Source organism: Aythya fuligula, chromosome 2 (genome assembly GCF_009819795.1).
Source record: "Aythya fuligula isolate bAytFul2 chromosome 2, bAytFul2.pri, whole genome shotgun sequence".
In the NCBI taxonomy this organism is placed as follows: Eukaryota; Metazoa; Chordata; class Aves; order Anseriformes; family Anatidae; genus Aythya; species Aythya fuligula.
In genome coordinates this window covers 38,802,004-38,821,429 of record NC_045560.1, presented here as the reverse complement: position 1 = coordinate 38,821,429, position 19,426 = coordinate 38,802,004, and the positions used below count along the sequence as shown (strand labels likewise).

Below are 19,426 nucleotides of genomic sequence, written 5' to 3'. Positions count from 1 at the left end.
GAAGTCAGGAAACCAAGCACCAGCCTTTTTCCTTTTTCTCGTCATGTACCCCATTTCTGCCCAAATTCCAAGCTATAAGCTTATTCTTTTAAGGCTGAGGTAAGCGGTTAGAAGCAAACAAGAATGCAGCTATTCACCTTCTGTGGTAGGCTCAGCAGCATTAGATATCTGCAATGTGTACCACTGAGAGGGGGTTTGGATCAAATGCGTTTAGGCTAACCAGAGAAAATGTGGGAAATGTTGAGAACACTTTGATTCAGCCAAAACTGCTGCTTGGTGAAAGATTTATTATTATTATTATTTATTTATTTATTTATTTTTACAAGTTAACATGTGAATCTATTGACAGAACATTCTAAAAAACTACTTCATAAAATGAAATATTTTGAAATCTCTTATACAGTTAACAGATGAATTAATTAGAAACTAAATTATCTATGCAGATAACCAGCACGTGGATCAATGCAAGGTTATCACAAGAGCTGGGTATGACTAGCGCTTAAGAAAATAAGTGGAATTTGTGATAAGTTGTGTTTCTTAAATTGAATCAAGCAGTTATCATAGGCACAATCCAAATGCATGTCTCTACAAATACATCTGAAGGTATAAAAGCAGAAAAGAGGTTTAATTTAATAGAGAATCCTACTTTTCCCCATTGTCAGAGGAGGCAACCATGACATCATGAGAAGGTAATAACACAGGAGATACTAGTAAGAGACAGGTTTACTGCCTGAATCTTGAAGGTTGTTCTACTGCATAGCTCAGTTCAGTAACAACTCAGTTCACTAGTGGTGGGCTAGGATGATTCTTTGTAGTAAAATGACCAGGAAATTCAGAAAGAAATTGCTGAGTTAGGGGATGTTATAAAGGGGATAGAAAAGAGAATGGGTGAAAAAGGAACTTAAGTGCGCACACACAAAAAAAGGAGGTAAAGAGATACTGGGTAGGATTGTGAATGAAAATAAATATGAGAGAACAGTTGGTGTACAAAATAAAGAACAGTAATGGAAAATGCAAGAAAGAAAATGTAGCAGATTTAGGGAGTAAATTGACACCATGGAAAGAACAATCCTGAGACAAAAATGAATTATATATATTTCCCTATTGTTTGTGTGTGTGCATGCGTGCATGTGTGTGTGAAGCTTGGTGCAAAAAGGAATACAGTAAGTTGTCTCAGCTGGGCTACTGGATGTTAGGGTAAAGGACACTTGCACTGATGTTCATAATGAGCACCTTTTGAGTGTAACACTTGAATATTACAGTGTTTGCTGCTTTAAATACAGAAATTTTTCATGGCCATGATGTTTACAGAACTATTGTGTTTGCCTGTCTCCCAGAAATATTGTGCCATTCCAAAAATGCACGTTTTCCCATTTGTCCCTATGAATTGCAATTGCCAATTTGCCTTCAGAACTGATGTTGGTTCACTGCCAGATATCTTCAAACAGAAGCTGCCTGTGGGATTCTTTTCCTGAGGCTTTCATAATATGATTGCGTCTGGGAATTAAAGTTGAACTGTCCTTCAGATCCAGATTTCTGGTCTTGCTGACTGCCTTTATTCCTTGCTTGGTATCAGCCTGGAATGTACTTGTCCTGTGCTATTCTTGTCCCCCGGGTGTTTCTCTGGGATGCAGCGTGTTCACATGTGTGGTGCCACCTTTCTGGATGGTTCTTTGGATGTTCATCAAAGAACCACGTATGTTCTTTGATGTTATAACCATTCTAAATGGCATAGCAGTTCTCAGCATTTTCAGGATATATTTGATGCTTGTAGAAACAAGGAACTGCTTTGGACAGACCTCCTTGTGCTATTACTTCTCAATTACTGCATGTACATTTTCTTTTTCTGGAAAAAAATGTACAGTGGTAAAGCTATAGCTATTTATGCAAAGTGTTTTTTTTTTTTCTTTTCTTTTTTCTTTTTTTTTTTTTTTTTTTCCTCACTGTTGTTTTTAAATTCTATATAAAACTTGTATAGGCACTCCAGAACAAAACACCCAAACTTAATTTCACTCTACTAGCACTTATACTTATAAAGGATTTATGTATTGCTTATGAAATAAGAAAGCAAACACCACTCCCAATTTATATATATAAATAATATATATACATATGAAGGGAATTATTAAATGATATTAAGAACAGAACATGGTAGACAAATAGTGTATTTGTGCACTTCTAGTCAACAGCTGGGAAACGGTGAGCCTAGATTAGCTTGTCTAATTCATTAAGGCAGAACTCTGAGGGCAGAAGGCTCTGCCATATTGCCACCCAGTTCCTGGCTTCTCTGTCAGGATGTCATCCCCGCTGCCCCATGTAGTGCAGCTCCTGAGTAGACCCACCCTCTTGTCCTGCATGACAGTGGGGATGATGGCAGTAGATTGCTAAAGGTGGGCCAAGATGTTCCCGTTACTTTAATGCTGCATGGAAGAACAGAATAATGTGTGTTTGCAGATATTCTGTATACTTGTATTTACTAGTATTTGTTATAAATTTTCTAATTTCTGAGATAAGTATTGTTCAATCAGCAACTCTCTGTGTAACTGCAATCTAATTAAAAACTGGAATAGAGGAACAATAAGAAACTCTCTATATAAACAGTCACTTTGATGCGTAGACCCAGTGACAAAATTCAGGCAGCTCAAAATGAAAGATGAAACCGGCTTTAATTTTACCGGAGGGGAAAAAGAATGTGAAAGGATGCAAGTCAGGCAGTGTATAAGCTGGGATTTGTGCTCCTGTGTATACCTCAATGTTAACAATTAACTTAGTCTTTGAAGCTTTCAGAAAAAACTCTGAAGGAAGTTAAGTCTGTGCTCTGCAAAAGTTTTAAAAGTTTAAAAGATTACAATCACCAGTTTCCATTAATTATTAAATGAAATTTAGTTTACTGCTTTATTTTAAAACATTTGTTATGAGTTGTAAACATGATTTTTAGAAAGCTTGCTGAAGAACATGCAAATACGATGCATACTGTGCATCTTTAAATATGTAAATCAAAATCCCAATGAAAAGCAGTTGCTCTGTTTACACTGTAGGTTTTACACAGTGTAGGTTTACATTGTATTTAATACATTAAATACATAATAATAATAATTAAAAAACTTCAAATTTTCTTTGGGCATTAAATCATGTTCTAGATTAAATAATTTTCCAAACCTGTAGTTGTTGTTGTGGTTTGTTTGTTTTTGTCTAAAGGTCAAAACTAATTTCTTAAATATATAAATAAAAATCATCAAATAATTATTTCAACCTTTTTTCTTTTATCTCTGACTAAACCATTACTATTTTTTCCCTTTAATATTCCTCTTGCAATTTACTCAATAGTTCTCATCCCTCTTAGTTTTCTTCTCCAAATATAAAATCCCCAAACAGGGCTGTGTAATAAAACATTGACTTAGTTTTAATACTTAATACTGCAATAAGAAGACAATCTGAGGATACTGAATGTTATCGATATAACAAATCACAGTTTAACTACTGATGGATGACTTAGCATAGGACACAACATTCCAGATGTTTTATTTTTTTAAAATAAAATAATACCTTAATTTATTTGTATTCCACCAGCATGAATACATTCATTGCAAATTGCATGCACATAAAAGAGAGTCAGTTTGTAAACTACGTAATTTTAACAATAAATAGTATTTGATCTAATACATGATGGTAGTGCCTTTCTTGTTAAAACTGCAAGCTTTTACCAAAATGAAAACAAACTCTTATTCTCATTATAAATATTTTAAATAATTTGTAAGTACATATTTCATACCAAGTATATAAAAATAGTATTTTTTGATAAATTAAGAGGTTTAATTTACATGACAAGTAACGTGCAACAACTAACCAGTCTCTACCAGCTCTATTTGGTTGATTGTCTAGATGACATGCAGCGATAATTGTCCCTTTGCCTTCACAGAACTGACAAACAGACCAGCAGGACCCACGATCACCTGAAGCAAATGGTGCCATGGATATTGTTTGGGAACAACAGTCAGACACTCAGTGAAAACCTTTGCTTCAATGAATAAATGCTGCCCATGACAGTTCTTTTGTCCTAGACTTCCAGCTGCTCTGACCCTCAGGGTCTTTGGACTATCACAACAGTCTGTCAAACAGACCAGAAAGTTATATCTGTATACAAAATGCTTTTCAACATGCTTCTAGAATCTAGAATATTTTTCCTATAGTATGAACCAGCAATACCTTTTCTTACTTTCTATAAAACTAAATTTTCACCTTTGTAAGTATCCTTGATCACCAGAGAAAAGGTCAAACAAAGCAGTCATGCAGTACTCTCAACATTTTAAACTGGCAGCTGCAGAACATGTTTTGAGTACCACTTTACTCTTTCTTGTTATACATCTATGGCTTGGTTATCTTTATCTTTAATATCCCTTGTGCTTGTCACAATGTCTAACGTGAAATCTGAGGTCTGTGCAGAAACTACTCCAGCTGTTCCTTCAAGGTCCCATGATCCTGGCAAATTCTCCAGGCTTAATGAGCTGATTGCTCCTTGGCTAAAGCTACCTTCCTCAGACCTGCTGGGCAGCACGAGGTGTAATGATGTCTCTGATGAAGAGCATACTGAAGAAGAAAGAGTTGCTGAAATAGACTGAAGAGGGGTCAAGGTAGTGTCTGAATGGGGAGAGGTGCATCTTAAAAACTGCAAGTTATCTTTCTGAATTACCTGATACTGGGAGGGTGAATTGTGAAGGCCCGGTGTATAGTAAAATTCACTGTCCGTAGAATTTTGAAGGTTGGGTTCAGTTCTTTGGGGGCTGCTGCCTACAGAGGATAGGTCTGTATTCCAAATGTCACATATCGTGTTACTGCGGCAGGGTTGTGCTTTGGTGCAAGTAATGTTACTGGCTTGCATGTGTGTGCAAGGCTGACGTGGAGTCCAAGCCATTCGAGCCTGCAGGCTTTCCAGAGTAGGACTCCGAGATATGCCATGCACTGTGCAGAACCCTGGTGGCTTCTGGGATGTGAGCAGGTTCTCAAGAAGGTACATCACATTCTTCATATCCTTACTTAACTGTGAGACTTCTTGAGTTAAGGTTGTCACCTGTTACATCAGAGGAAAATAACCCAATATTAAATTATGCAGTATACATTTTACAATAATGCCTGAAATACATTTTATCTTATTTTCCTTCTAATGTTATCAGGTTTGATATGTAGTATAGTATCTTTATTTTAAGGAGATACACTCTAATACACTTATACACCCTAATTTAATAGTCAATCCACCTGCCTCGCCACAGCTATGTGCTACATTATCTGCAGCATACTGAAGTAGTTAAGCAACACAAAAACATATACAGAAATATTATAGGCTGAGTTCACCAGATTTTAAATGTCAGTCTATAAATAATGGCTTCAAGTTAGAAACAAAATGATTTCCAGTGGCAATGATATTTGCTTCTTGATGTATCTTTAAATATTTTAGTGCATCAACCTTTTAGAGACGGTAATTTTACACTGAAAAATGATATAAATATTAGGTTTTCTGAAAAGTTGTTCACAAATATTTGAGAAATATGTTGTCATCTTCATAGTAAAATAAGAGTAAAATAGGATGCCTGAATTTTTCAGAGACAAGTAGTAGTTACATCAAAGTCTGGTGGACAAGTATTAAAAATAAACAAACAAAATATTTGGTGACTCTCATACTGACTTCAAAACTGAAACTGGAATTTTTAAAAGCAATGTGTTACCACTAAATATTTAAACATTAAAAAAGTCTATGAAACAGCTTGCTTCAATATAGTTATCTTTCTGCTTGAAAAATAGAGCTTATAAAACAGAGGGAGAGAGAGATCTGCAGCATATACTACTTCGGTGTGTGCGTGCAAAAGAAAGAATCATATTTTCTGTTAATTTTTATTTTTTTTTTTTCCCTAATGCTGAAACAACTGTTAGCACGCAACTTACTACATGAATTACATGAAGGCTTTAACCTCCTCAAAACTGCTATTTTGAGCTGGGATCAAGTTCACATGTTTTGAATTTGTGTTATAAAGTAAATAGAGAGCTGAACTTCACTGGGAACATTCTTTAAGACAATATAAAGATATTTTAGGACAACATAAATACATTTTGGGACATAAAAAGCCTAACTGATCACTTCAAATGTGTTTGCATTTTCAAATTTCCTTCTTAAGGAAAAAAATTGTAAGAAGTCAAAATCGGCCAATTAATTTCATTAAAGAGAAACAGACATATTGAGAGACAGAAATGAACTTTGTTTCCATGATAGACAATTATTTTAGGTGAAACAACTTTCTCTACTGCTAAACTAAAGTTTTCTATAGTGGTGCAATTGAAAATAAGATGTTGAAAACAAAGCATGACGGCACATTTATCTTCAGAATGTTAAACCACTTGTGAAAATTTAAAAAGGCTAATTCACTGGGCCTTTCTTTGCCCTGAAGAGAAGACAGTACCAATTAGGTGTCCTACACAAATCAGTTTTCATGTAATTATAAATAAAATTCTCATTTTCCTGAGAACACTTCCAAAAAAAATCTACTGAAAAGACATTTCAGGCAGGGTATGGCTGCCTTATGATCTTCCACAGGTATTTACTGCAAACACAAGAATTGTAATGAAAATCTGATTTAGAAGGAAAGTAGGAATCTCCTATACAGCTTCTATACATCCACTCCTTTCTCTGAGCTTAGAATTCAAACCCATTATATTGTTTAACAGCTGTTTATTGTTACAGTTGCACTGCCCCTGGAGTAAAGATGCTTAAGGGTAGCAGGTTTTTATGTGTCATGTTATTGAATCCCTCTGCCTCTCTTTCTACATCTCTCTTTCTCTCTGTCTCATTACTTAATCATTAAGTTATAGTAGGCAGAAAATAACCACGAAATCTCCTTCTGCCAGATGAGATTAGACTTTGAACACTTGCAAGTTCATTTCAACTTCAGTTCATGTGAGGGATTATAATATGCTAGGAAAGTGATTTGTGAACAAGATTCCTGTGGAGCCAGAGCAGCCAGAGAAGATTCTTGGTACTGTCAAACCAGAAGGAGGCATGTTCTGAGATTTCTGCAGTACTGAACATAGGAAGACTGATATTCATCTTCCCCAAATTATGAATGCTGTATGAAAATATCTATAACTTTAAAATACCTTGTTTGGTTTAGTCTTTTTATTTTTTTTTTCAATCCATTTCTGATTATATAAAGACTTTAAAACTCTAGTTATACTTCAACATGTTTCTTTTTCCAGTTTATTGAGACAATACACACACACAAATCTGTTTCAGTACTTGTAGCAGTTATGAATTTGTGTTAGTTATAACTTGTTCAGTTATAACTAGTGCTCAGATACTATTTTTGATATATGAAGTAGTTCTTAGAGTGATGTCTTCTTATAAACTTGCTCTTGCACAGTTGTATGTGCTTACCTGATGAACTGGCCTTTGATGTATTCTTTAATAGTTTCCAGTAGTACAACAGTGTAATGTCCAAAGGTTTTATACCAAACTTCATTAGAAATTGACCACCATTTAGTACAGTCTATTTGAACAATTAGTGCTAGGCACATTGACAAAGCAAGTATGTCATATTCTGTATCATTTAAAAAAAAACTTTTCTGTATTTTAAAAACTGTTAATCTTACTGGATTAAACTTCCAATAATCATAGAATGGCTTGGGTTGGAAGGGAACCATTACATCAGCTATGTTAACAATTTCACAATGCTTAAGGAAATGAAAAAGAACAGGTATTAAAAGCAAAAGAAATTTTAAGTCTATGAAACAAAAATTTAAGACAAAACAGATTCCTCCTGAACAAAAGGCCACTTCCTTGTGTGCTGGTAAGGCTACTTTTTCAGGCATTTAGTTACTATTGCTAGGCAATACAGTTAGCTCTACAAACGGTTCCCCCTGTGCTAGGCATACGGCTTTAAATTAATCTGTGAGATTCCCAATATATGTGAAATGCTGCCTTAGGAGTTTCTAGGACTTGAAAAAGACACTGAAATGTTTCATGATATAAAAACTGGGATTTATATAGCTTTAGCTTAAATTATCAACAGGGGCTTCTCAGGCTGGTCAAAAGCCTGAGAAGTATCTTTTTAGCAGACTTTGTTATAATGAAACTGTATCTTTCAAAACATATTTTAAAAGAACAGGTTTTTGTTGTTGTTGTTGTTCATTTGTTCTTTCTTTCTCTTTCTTCTCTCTTCTCTCTCTCTCCCTCCCCCGTCCTTCTCCTCCTGCTCCTGCTCCTCCTCCTTCTCCTCCTCCTCCTTCTTTTCTTCCTTCTCCTTCTTTCTTCTTCTTTCATATGAACTTTAATAACAATGCTTTCTGATGTCTTAACCAATATGTTTTAGTAGTTGTATTGTGCATTTCCAAATTGCTTTGATAGTTTCAGTAGAGTGTTTTTCTTTACTACCACTATTACTGGTATACTACCAGTATACTACCAGATACTTTGTTCCATGTAGGACTCAAGGTGACTGTATTTAAGCCTTTCCATAAGTGATGAAAAGTTTTATATTGTAAGATGATTATTATTACTACTTAGTTTAAATAATACTCATTAAATGGATTTTGTTTGTTTTTCATTCTATATACAATCATGTAATTTTTTTAATTTTTTTTTTGGTTACATTTTCTACCAAAATTCCTTTCTCTCATCAATGGTCCTGGAGTGGTCTGGCATGAGCTTTCATTTTCTGATTAGAAACCTAGTAGAATACTTTGCCATTTATAATCTCTGTGGTTTATTCCTCTTTGCAATTCAAACTTCACCCAGATATCTTCCTGCCATGACTTTTTTTGAACACTCAAGAAGTGAAGAAGAAAACTTGCTTCTTGAGAAATCAAAGTTGCACTTTGGCACTGTGGAGAAGCTGGATGCTTGTACTGTCAATGCAGCTTTGGTATTCTGTTTAGTATTTCATTGATACTTTTATTCTGGTGCTTCATAAAGTTGATGAGACGTTCAATCAGAATGAGTTGTCTTTGAGGCCCAAATTAACTGCCTGTTTATAAAATAGTTTTTAAAATAGTATGTTTTCCAGTAAGTGCATTGCTGAATGAGTGAGATGAGAATGGAGCTGAGGCAGAATTTTCACTGATCATCCATCAGCTTCTATGCCACCATAATAGCAATGGTGACAGACATTTCTGACCTAACGGCACTTTAGGAATTAAGTTAGTTGCAGAAGAAAAACAATGCAATGTATCTAGTCTTAGTTCAGATTAAATAGACGGGAATTGTGCGATGATAAGAAGAGTCAGTTTCAGTGAAATAAATCTGGAAACTTTTGAAATTTCCTTAAGTATAAGAAAATTTGCTGGTTTCTCTGCCTACTTGCTAGACAGACTCCTGTAGTTCTGGGGTAAACAGTCTGTCTGAGTAAATTAAGACACTAAGACTTGATATTACTATTAAATAACTTAAGAACAAAACAGGAAAGTATAAAAGACTTGATAATTTAAGTGTATTCAAGTCAACGGCACCCCTATAAAATTCAGTCCAGAAAAGGGGTCCCAGACTGCATGTTGAATAATTCATGGCTCTTTGTACATGTAGTTGGATGTGGATGGCATAGAATCAGTACTTTGTTGTCATGATGGGTGCACAAAGAAAACTAGCTTTGGAAATTACTGCTTCAAGAACTTCAGAAACTATCAAGTGCAAATTCTGTTCGACTAGTTATGGACTTTGAGACCAAATGGAGGATCATGGAGATCCCAGTTGACTGGGAGAAGAGAAGCAGTTAATGTCTACTTTTGAAAGAACAACTGAGGTGTTACATATGTTATCAGGAAAACATGTTAAGCAATTTCTATAAGCTCCTAAAGAAATAGTCAAAAGAGAACAGACAGCCATAAATTTCTCAAGAATAGTACATGGTGAAACAGGTAAAATGATCTAATTCTCTACAATTGTAAAGTAATATAGAAGATTTGTCAGAATTGTCAGAAGATGACTCAGAAGTTACACTGAAGAATGTAATCATGACATTCTTCTAAACCAACTAAGAAAATATGACCAGCATACAATCACTGTAAGTTATATTCATGCATGACCAGAATGGTTTATGCTCAGTAAACATACTGTTGTCCTGGTAGGACATTTCAAGATAATCTTTTTAGCTGTCTATCCCAACCTGTTTTTATTTTATATTTATTTTTAATGGCTAAATGGAGTTCACATTCACTGTTAAATATTAGTAATATGAAATTCAACAAAAGTAAATGTTAAACATCACAGCTGAAAAGAAAACGTCAAAACCTTGAGTATAAATTCTACCTAGGCAGAATATTACAGGAAAGGGTCTGTGGAGTTTCATTGAATTACACGCTGCATGCTTTAATCATGCTCCCAGGATATATAATCAGCATTTTTTTTTATTATTATTCAGGACAGGGGGCTATCTTTACTGGGAATTACTTAGGCTGGTGCAGTTTAGGATCAAACACTTCGTAAGAGCCTTAAAAGATCTAACCAAAGACAATTCAAATGAAAATCCTACTAATAAGGAATCTCAGAAAATGTGACGAGCTATGAAAGTCTAAAGGAATTGCATTTGTTGAGATTGGCTGGAACAATATGTTTCCAGTGTAAATTGGTTTTAGACAAAGAATGTCAGTCAACTTTTTCTTATATCTTCTGGAAAATGATAATGTCGTTGTCGTGGTTTAACCCGACCGGCAGCTAAACACCACGCAGCCGTTCGCTCACCCTCCCCCCTCCCTCTCTGGGACGGGGGAGAGAAATGGAAAGTGAAGCCCGTGAGTTGAGATAAAGACAGTTTAATAAGACAGGAAAAAAAAATAACAAAAATAATAATAACAATAATAATAATGATGATACAATGGTGATAATACGAAAGTAATAATAGTATGTACAAACAAGTGATGCACAATGCAATTGCTCACCACCCGCTGACCGATGCCCAGCCTAACCCCGAGCAGTCCGGCCCCCTCCCCCCGGCTAGCCACCCCTATATATTGTTTAGCATGACGTCAGATGGTATGGAATACCTCTTTGGCTAGTTTGGGTCACCTGTCCTGGGTCTGTCCCCTCCCAGCTCTTACTGCACCCCCCAGCCTGCCCGTTGGCAGGACAGAGCAAAGGCTGAGATGTCCTTGGCTTAGTATAAGCACTGCTCTGCAACAATTAAAGCATCGGGGTGTTATCAGCACTCTTCTCATTCTAAGCCAAAACACAGCATTCCACCAGCTACTAGGAAGAAAATTAATTCTGTGCTAACTGAAACCAGGACATCTATCCACCCCTTATTCCATACCATTTATGTCATGCTCAGGTTACACTCTTTTCCATACATTCTAATTAGTCACCTATAGTAATCATGGTAGTGATAACATACAGTACAATATACTATTTAACATGGTGCAATTCAGTTCATGGGCTATTCTCACCCAGTATTAAATCTCCTTGAGGTACACACCGGACCTCTCCGTTCTTTTGCATCACCCACCAAGTATATCCAGGTCCCTGAGCGAAAACAATTCCACGAATAGGTTTGCCTTTTCCTGAGGCAGGAGTAGCCCAGACTGTTTTACCCAGCATATTTTTTACATGCACTACAGGAACTTTATCCCCATCTACAGTACGTAACAGGTTTGATTGGGCAGGTCCAGCTCGGTTGGTAGATCCCCTAGTATTGACTAACCAGGTGGCCTTTGCCAAATGCGTATCCCAGTTTTTGAACGTCCCAGCGCCCATTGCTTTCAAGGTAGTCTTTAACAGGCCATTGTATCGTTCAACTTTCCCGGAGGCTGGTGCATGATAGGGGATGTGATACACCCATTCAATACCATGTTCTTTGGCCCAAGTGTCTATAAGGTTGTTTCGGAAGTGAGTCCCATTGTCTGATTCTATTCTTTCTGGGGTGCCATGTCGCCATAGGACTTGCTTTTCAAGGCCCAGGATGGTGTTCCGGGCGGTAGCATGAGGCACAGGATATGTTTCCAGCCATCCGGTGGTTGCTTCCACCATTGTAAGTACGTGGCGCTTGCCATTGCGAGTTTGAGGGAGTGTGATGTAATCAATCTGCCAGGCCTCTCCATATTTATATTTCAGCCATCGTCCTCCATACCAAAGAGGCTTTGACCGTTTGGCTTGCTTGATTGCAGCACATGTTTCACAGTCATGAATAACCTGTGCTATAGCGTCCATGGTCAAGTCCACCCCTCGATCACGAGCCCATCTGTATGTTGCATCTCTACCTTGATGGCCTGAGGTGTCATGGGCCCATTGGGCTATAAATAATTCACCTTTATGCTGCCAATCCAGGTCCACCTGAGCTACTTCAATCTTAGCAGCCTGATCCACCTGCTGGTTGTTTTGATGTTCTTCAGTAGCCCGATTCTTGGGCACATGAGCATCTACGTGGCGTACTTTCACAGCCAGGTTCTCTACCCGAGCAGCAATATCTTGCCACAATGCAGCAGCCCAGATAGGTTTGCCCCTACGCTGCCAGTTGTTTTGCTTCCATTGCTGTAACCATCCCCACAGGGCATTTGCTACCATCCATGAATCGGTGTAGAGATAGAGAACTGGCCATTTTTCTCGTTCAGCAATGTCTAAAGCCAGCTGAATGGCTTTCACTTCTGCAAACTGACTCGATTCACCTTCTCCCTCAGCAGCTTCTGCAACTCGTCGCGTAGGACTCCATACAGCAGCCTTCCATCTCCGATGCTTCCCCACAATACGACAGGACCCATCAGTGAACAGGGCATATTTCTTTTCATTCTCTGGCAACTGGTTGTACAGTGGGGCTTCTTCAGCACGACCCACCTCCTCCTCTGATGATATCCCAAAGTATTTGCCTTCTGGCCAGTCCATGATCACTTCCAATATTCCTGGGCGACTGGGGTTTCCTATTCGAGCCCGCTGAGTAATCAGTGCAACCCACTTGCTCCATGTAGCATCAGTTGCATGATGCGTAGAGGGGACCCTTCCCTTGAACATCCAGCCTAGTACCGGTAATCGGGGTGCTAGGAGGAGCTGCGCTTCAGTACCGACCACCTCCGAAGCAGATCGAACTCCTTCATATGCTGCCAATATCTCCTTTTCAGTTGGAGTATAGCGGGCCTCAGATCCTCTGTATCCCCGACTCCAAAACCCCAGAGGCCGACCTCGAGTTTCCCCAGGTTCTTTCTGCCAGAGGCTCCAGGTGGGGCCGTTCTCCCCGGCTGCAGTGTAGAGCACATTCTTTACATCTGGTCCTGTTCGAACTGGCCCAAGGGCTACTGCATGGACTATTTCCTGCTTGATTTGTTCAAAGGCTTGTCGTTGTTCAGGGCCCCATTCAAACTCATTCTTCTTACGAGTTACTTGGTAGAGTGGGTTTACAATCAGACTGTAATTTGGGATGTGCATTCTCCAAAACCCCACAACACCTAGGAAAGTCTGTGTTTCTTTTTTGTTAGTTGGTGGAGACATAGCTGTTATTTTGTTGATCACATCCATTGGGATTTGACGACGTCCATCTTGCCATTTTATTCCTAAAAACTGGATCTCCCGTGCAGGTCCTTTGACTTTATTTTGTTTTATGGCAAAACCGGCTTTCAGAAGGATTTGGACTATTTTCTTCCCTTTCTCGAAAACTTCCTCTGCTGTGTCACCCCACACAATAATGTCATCGATGTACTGCAGGTGTTCAGGAGCTTCCCCCTGCTCTAGTGCAGACTGGATCAGCCCTTCCTTCCTTCCTTCCTTCCTTCCTTCCTTCCTTCCTCCCTCCCTCCCTCCCTCCCTCCCTCCCTCCCTCCCTCCCTCAAGTTGAAGATTTAAAATGGAAATATTTCCATGCTTTTTCCGTATAGTTGCAATCAAATGGTAGAGAACTACATGTAAATATGTAGTAGGACACAGATAATGAGACAGTGGCTGGCAGGTGCCCCAGTCTAGATTTATGGCCATCTGTATAACTGAAAATATTTATTTAGTTGTTTCTTATTTTTTCTCCTGGGTTCTTTAGTTTAATTCCATGTTTAAATATGATTGTATCAGGGAAATGGCGAGTGTTTAGATACACACAGGCTTTGCAGAGAAATGCATTGGAAAGGCCAGGTTGGATGTACACATCTCTACAAATGAAGGATGCATGCTTGTCCAGCACAAGACTATTCCTAAACTCTCAATCGGCATAATCTGAAGTAGGTTTTTGAATTGAGCTTTCTCCATGTAAGAAAGTGTACCATTCTGTTGTGTGTTCAGTCACTGAATTCTGAAACTGTTGATTAAACAATTGAATTTCTACATGAGCAAGAATCTGTACCTAAACTGTCTCACCTGCCACATATTGAACTATGATTGAAGATTATTATTATTATTATTATTATTAATTCAATGTTTATTTAGACTAAGTAGAACAGCTTCTACAGGTAAGTAGGAGTTTTCTATTAGGGAATTTGTAATAGGGAAGTCTAATAGTCCTATTCCAGTTCACTTTACAATGCTGAACCAGATAGAAAGTCCTTTCTATTAGCTTAGTTCTCAGTAAGGCTTAAAATGAGAAATGAGGTTAGATGAGGGAATGAAGAAGTTGGGTAAGTGGCTAGGCAGCTAATCTGTGGAGCTTTAGAATAGGAATTTGGAGCATGTGGAAGTCTGTCTCTCAATGCCTAGCAGCTGACTTTGATGCCTGTCCTTCTTCAAGGAAATTTGTATGTGTTGGTCCTAAAGATATTACGTAACAAACTCTGAGAAGTGAAATCAAGGCTCTGCCTTCTGTTAGCCCCATTCTTAGGTAGAAGGAATTTCTTTTGCATTATGTAGTGAATATTATACACCTAAAATGTTGCCATGAGTTCCACTGGATGTGGAGCTGGGTTTGCCTTCTTTGGTTTGTGAGGCAGCTCTGCTAACAGCCTGTCTTGAAAGTCTGAATGGGAAGATACATGTCTTTGTTCTCCCAACAAAGAGCTGAAATGTTTTTAAGCTAGCTAGTGAACTGTTTTAATACAATTGCCTTTCATGAAAGCAGGTATTTTTGCATTTGTTGACTGACTTCTGATTTCCACTGGAAAATGTATTTATGACAATGTTTGCTGCTGTTGGCCACTTATGACCTGCTTTCTCAATATTTTCCTTTTTAGAAGCAGTCTGCATATTTTCCAAAGAAGCTCAGTTTCAAACTCTGCCTGTATTTTGACTATTGCAAAGAGTCTGCTGCTACATTGGTCATATTCTTCCATTAATGATCACCACGAACTGATGGGAAAAAAAAGAAGCATAGGGTCTACAGGTACTGTTCAATACTTTCTGTAGCAACAACAACAACAAAAAGACAGCTAGTATATTCCAGCAAAGCTACTCATGGGCTATTTGGGTAAGGGCCAAGTCACTCAGTACTGTCAGTTCAGATGCACTCTATGTGGGGCATGTTTGAGTACACGAATATATATCCATGTAGAATATGCAATTAAGCAGTCTTCTAGTGATGCAGAGTTTCAATATATACATATATTTTGACCTATGGGATGACTTGGAGGATAATTGTCTGTCTCTATGGGATTTGCTCCCAGGATGTGACATCTAAATCCATACCAGTTTAGAATCACTCCTTATGCTCTTTGAGTTCTTTGATCAAGCTTTGTTAATAATCTGCAGTAAATGAGGCATGGTGCTTTGTTCTGAACTCTTCAGTTTGACATACAACCAAGTTGATGTATTCATCGTAAATAACTAGCTGTGCCTGTACTCTTAGCTCAGTACATGTAAATTATCTTACCAAGTTAACTTGACCCAGGATAAAAGAGCCCAATAATTCATATATAGAAATAAAGAATAATTAGATTAAGCCTACAGAAGATGGAAAGGAAAATAAAATAAAAATTGATATTTCTGGTAACAAAAAAGATTAGGAAAAAGAAACAAAGCTGTATGGTTTGACTTTAATTTAAATGTTTCCTCTAGTGGGCTCTTAACAAATTTTCTCTAATATCTTTGTGTATTGAAAGACAGAGTATATAGCAAACATATTTTAGTCTTACAATACAATTGTGCAGTTAAAGTCTGAAGCTTTCATCTTGTTAACTGAAATATTGCAGTGGCTGGAAATAGAGTTTAGACAGAGAACATCTCTTTAGTGTCAGACTGATGGTAGATTATGTTTGAAACTCTTTGGAGGGATGAATAGAAAGCACAACTGAATAATATTGGCCCCATATTCCTCAGGTCTATTCTTGAGCATGAATGGAAGTACTTCTGTCTATTTCTAACTAGATTCACGTAAAGTGATTTGAAAATGACTAGATTTCATTTATTTCAAGGAAATTCTCCAAAAGCATAGCATTACTCCCCAAAAAGAAAAGTTGGAATAAGGTGCTTGAGGAAGGATTGAGAGGAAAGAGAGAAACAGAAGCACATGTAGAAGAGAAGAAATCCTAACGAAATTCAAAATCTAGCTATACCAAACCACACTTTGATTTTAGCTTCCAGCTTCTACACAAACTTTTATAGACCTTTAATTTTGAAAATTAACCACTGGAAGAGCTAAAATTTAGCTGCCCTAAATTTAGGAACCCCATCCAATTTTTCAAACTCATGTATTGCACATTAATCATATTCCCATATTTGCTTAGTTTTCTCCAGCATTTCTTGAATTATTGTTAATAAGCTCCAACTTCCACAGAAGCTCATTACCTCATTATTAAGTCTGCTGATTTGTTGTTTGGTCTCTTCTGCTTTGATAACAAGCACTGCAGCACCAATTTCAGCCTCTGAAAAATAATTTAAATGCATGTAAATGAGAGAAGAATAGTATCTTGGAATCACCAATGGTAATCTTGTATATTGCTTTAAATTAAAACCTAGTTTATACTTGGATCAAATGAAAATAAAATCTTGTATTTAAAGTTCACTTTATAATGTGTAAGAAAAGTGTGAACGAGGAAAGTGATCTCTTCAATCTGAAAGGACTGAAAATGACAACCCTGGTGCCAATAGTATGACATGTTAATAGTCTGGAAACTATAGATAGAAGTATGCTACTATTATTAGTTTTTTGTTTGGCTTCAAGAGGAACAAAAAATATCCTTGTGGCCTCCATGCAAAAGGTATATAACTACATGAAGAGTGTTTACTCAAGTACATGAAGAACATTTATTTACAAAAGGAAAATGTTGGAAAGAATCTTGGAATTGTTGGGAACAATAGTTTTGTCACTTCAGCATTAGTCCACTGGTGTCCCCACAGTCCCTCTTTTTTTTTTTTTTTCCTTGCTGACCTGTTGCATTCATTGTGATGCTATATTGTCAACCTTTTCAGAGTGTAAGTCATATAAGGCTGCATAAAACCTCTTCAAGGTTTCACTATGCCTACTTCTGAAACACTAAGTACTTCCATACTCTTTTGCCTCTGTAAATATCCTTTTAAGAAAAATCGAGAGACAAGTTTGCATATTGCATTTTTTGATGTTTTAAAAAAAATTATTATTAAAATGTATTGTTATCAAATTTTGTCCATGTGTTTAGTACCTTCCATGTCCAAAAAATTCAGAGCATGAAGCTCCTGGCTGATCCTATGATGGTAAAACTATAATTCATGAAAATATATTACTCCTTGCAAGCTGTTTTATGGTGACTGTTAGTAGGAAAACAACTGTCCTTAGGGACCGTGTTGTATTTTTCCACATTGTTCAGTGAGGTACTGAAATAGTACTGAAAGTACAGATACGTTAGATCAATTTATGCTGCTTGTAAGGACTTTTCCTTCTGATAATCAAAGAAACAAAGAGGTACAAAAAGCAGTTATGAAAACTCTTTTATCTGAAGAGTGATTTCCTAAGCAACATTCACCTCCAACTGTTGGAGATACCCTGGAGTCCTGCTGGAGCTGATCAGAGCTGAAGTCAAAGGTTTGGCTCTCCTCATTGTGGTTTCCATCTTCAATCCCATCAACAATTCTGTAAGAAAAAAAACAGAGTTAAGGGAACAGCTTCCTAAACCATTTCATAGACATCACATTCATAGTTATTTTGTGAAAATTACTCCTAAAAGGCACGTCTTAAAGCAATGGTGAAATTTGCATTATATTAAATTTAGAAAAAAATCTAAAAAAATATTGCATTACACTTACAATATCTTGTGAGTCACTATAGATTACCTTTTCTATTAGAAGAAGGAATATGAGGTCAAATATTGCTAACTGAAATTTCAAAATTGTTGTGACTTTTGCTGTATATATAACAGGTCCTAACAGAGCTTTTATTGAATATAGTTCAATTTCCATATCTACAGTAATCCGTAATCTTCTTCAACATAGACTAAAGATGATTCTCTATGTTCTCATCAAGTCTAAATCTTCTAGCATGTAACACACTCTTATATTAGGCTTAATTAGGCAGAGCCTAAACCTGAAAAATATTTATGACATCTCTATAAAACACAGCCAAAGATATGATAAATACAAATCAAATACATCACAGATTTAATACATCACAGATGAAAGACCTCTGTAAATTGAATAGTTCTGAATACATATTGTACATATATTCTCATATATATATATATATATATATATTCATTCTTGTCCTGTTTCTTCACTTGGGCTTAGGGCTTTGTGTCATGCTTTAGTGTTCATGATGCCAGCTGGATTTTGTTAAATTACACTCTAATTTTAACCAGCCTCTGGGAAAAGATGAGGCTCAAATGTGGTGCCTTGGCTATTCTGGACTATACCATTACCTGCAGCTGAAAACCTGAATGATTACTTTGGAATTTGCTATAAAATCTATTTAATGTCATCTGGCCTCACTGCTTCAAAAAGCAAACTTTAAACACTAATATCCCTTTTGTCAAGATTTCTAATTATATCAAATGCTAACATTTCAACTGCCTTCAAAGCACGCGGGAAAAACTACACAGACGTGACTTGGAATTTGTAGCTGCTGTATTCTTTAAAGTTTTTAATGATACAGACTTAAAGGAAAATATATTAACAAAAATAGCTAGTTCTGGAATGCTACAAGACAGGCCTCAGTAAAAATATAGTGAGAAAGATGCTTATTCATAAACAAGCAACTGGAATGTGGAGTAACAATCCAGAGAATAAAAAACACACGGGCTCAAAACTCTCTCCCCTTTAAGAATTAGCTATTACAGCCCTGAATTTTCTCCTGAAGACAGATATCGCAACTCCTAGAAACCAAAAAGTCAAAAAAGACTAATATGTGACTTCTTCTATCTAGTTGGTCAGGGCCAGAGTACTCTTGCCAATATGGATTTGAGGAGATTCAAATGCATAAATGCTTCCTCCTAGGCATTCCTCCCAGGCTTTCTTCCTTTTGATACTCTACTTCAAATGCAGAATGCAAAAAGAAGATTAAGACTGTATCCTGGAAGTTATGGTGTTGACTTCTATTTCTTCTGTCCAGGACTATTTCAGTGTTTTAACCAATCTCTGTATGTTTTGTCT

The 19,426-nt window shown here is 37.0% G+C and overlaps 1 protein-coding gene across 1 annotated transcript in view; it reads right to left on the bottom strand.

The window, feature by feature from the left end:
• Positions 1 to 3,740: 3,740 nt before the first annotated feature.
• Positions 3,741 to 19,426, bottom strand: part of KCNH8 (potassium voltage-gated channel subfamily H member 8) — a 184,494-nt gene continuing 168,808 nt past the window's right edge. Inside the window, exons 14-16 of the mRNA XM_032183258.1 lie at positions 17,809 to 17,915; positions 16,655 to 16,731; positions 3,741 to 5,068 (exon numbers count right to left, since the gene is read on the bottom strand). Of these exons, the coding sequence (XP_032039149.1) occupies positions 4,358 to 5,068; positions 16,655 to 16,731; positions 17,809 to 17,915 (895 nt within the window). The 3' untranslated portion in view covers positions 3,741 to 4,357. The remainder of the gene's footprint in view (positions 5,069 to 16,654; positions 16,732 to 17,808; positions 17,916 to 19,426) is intronic.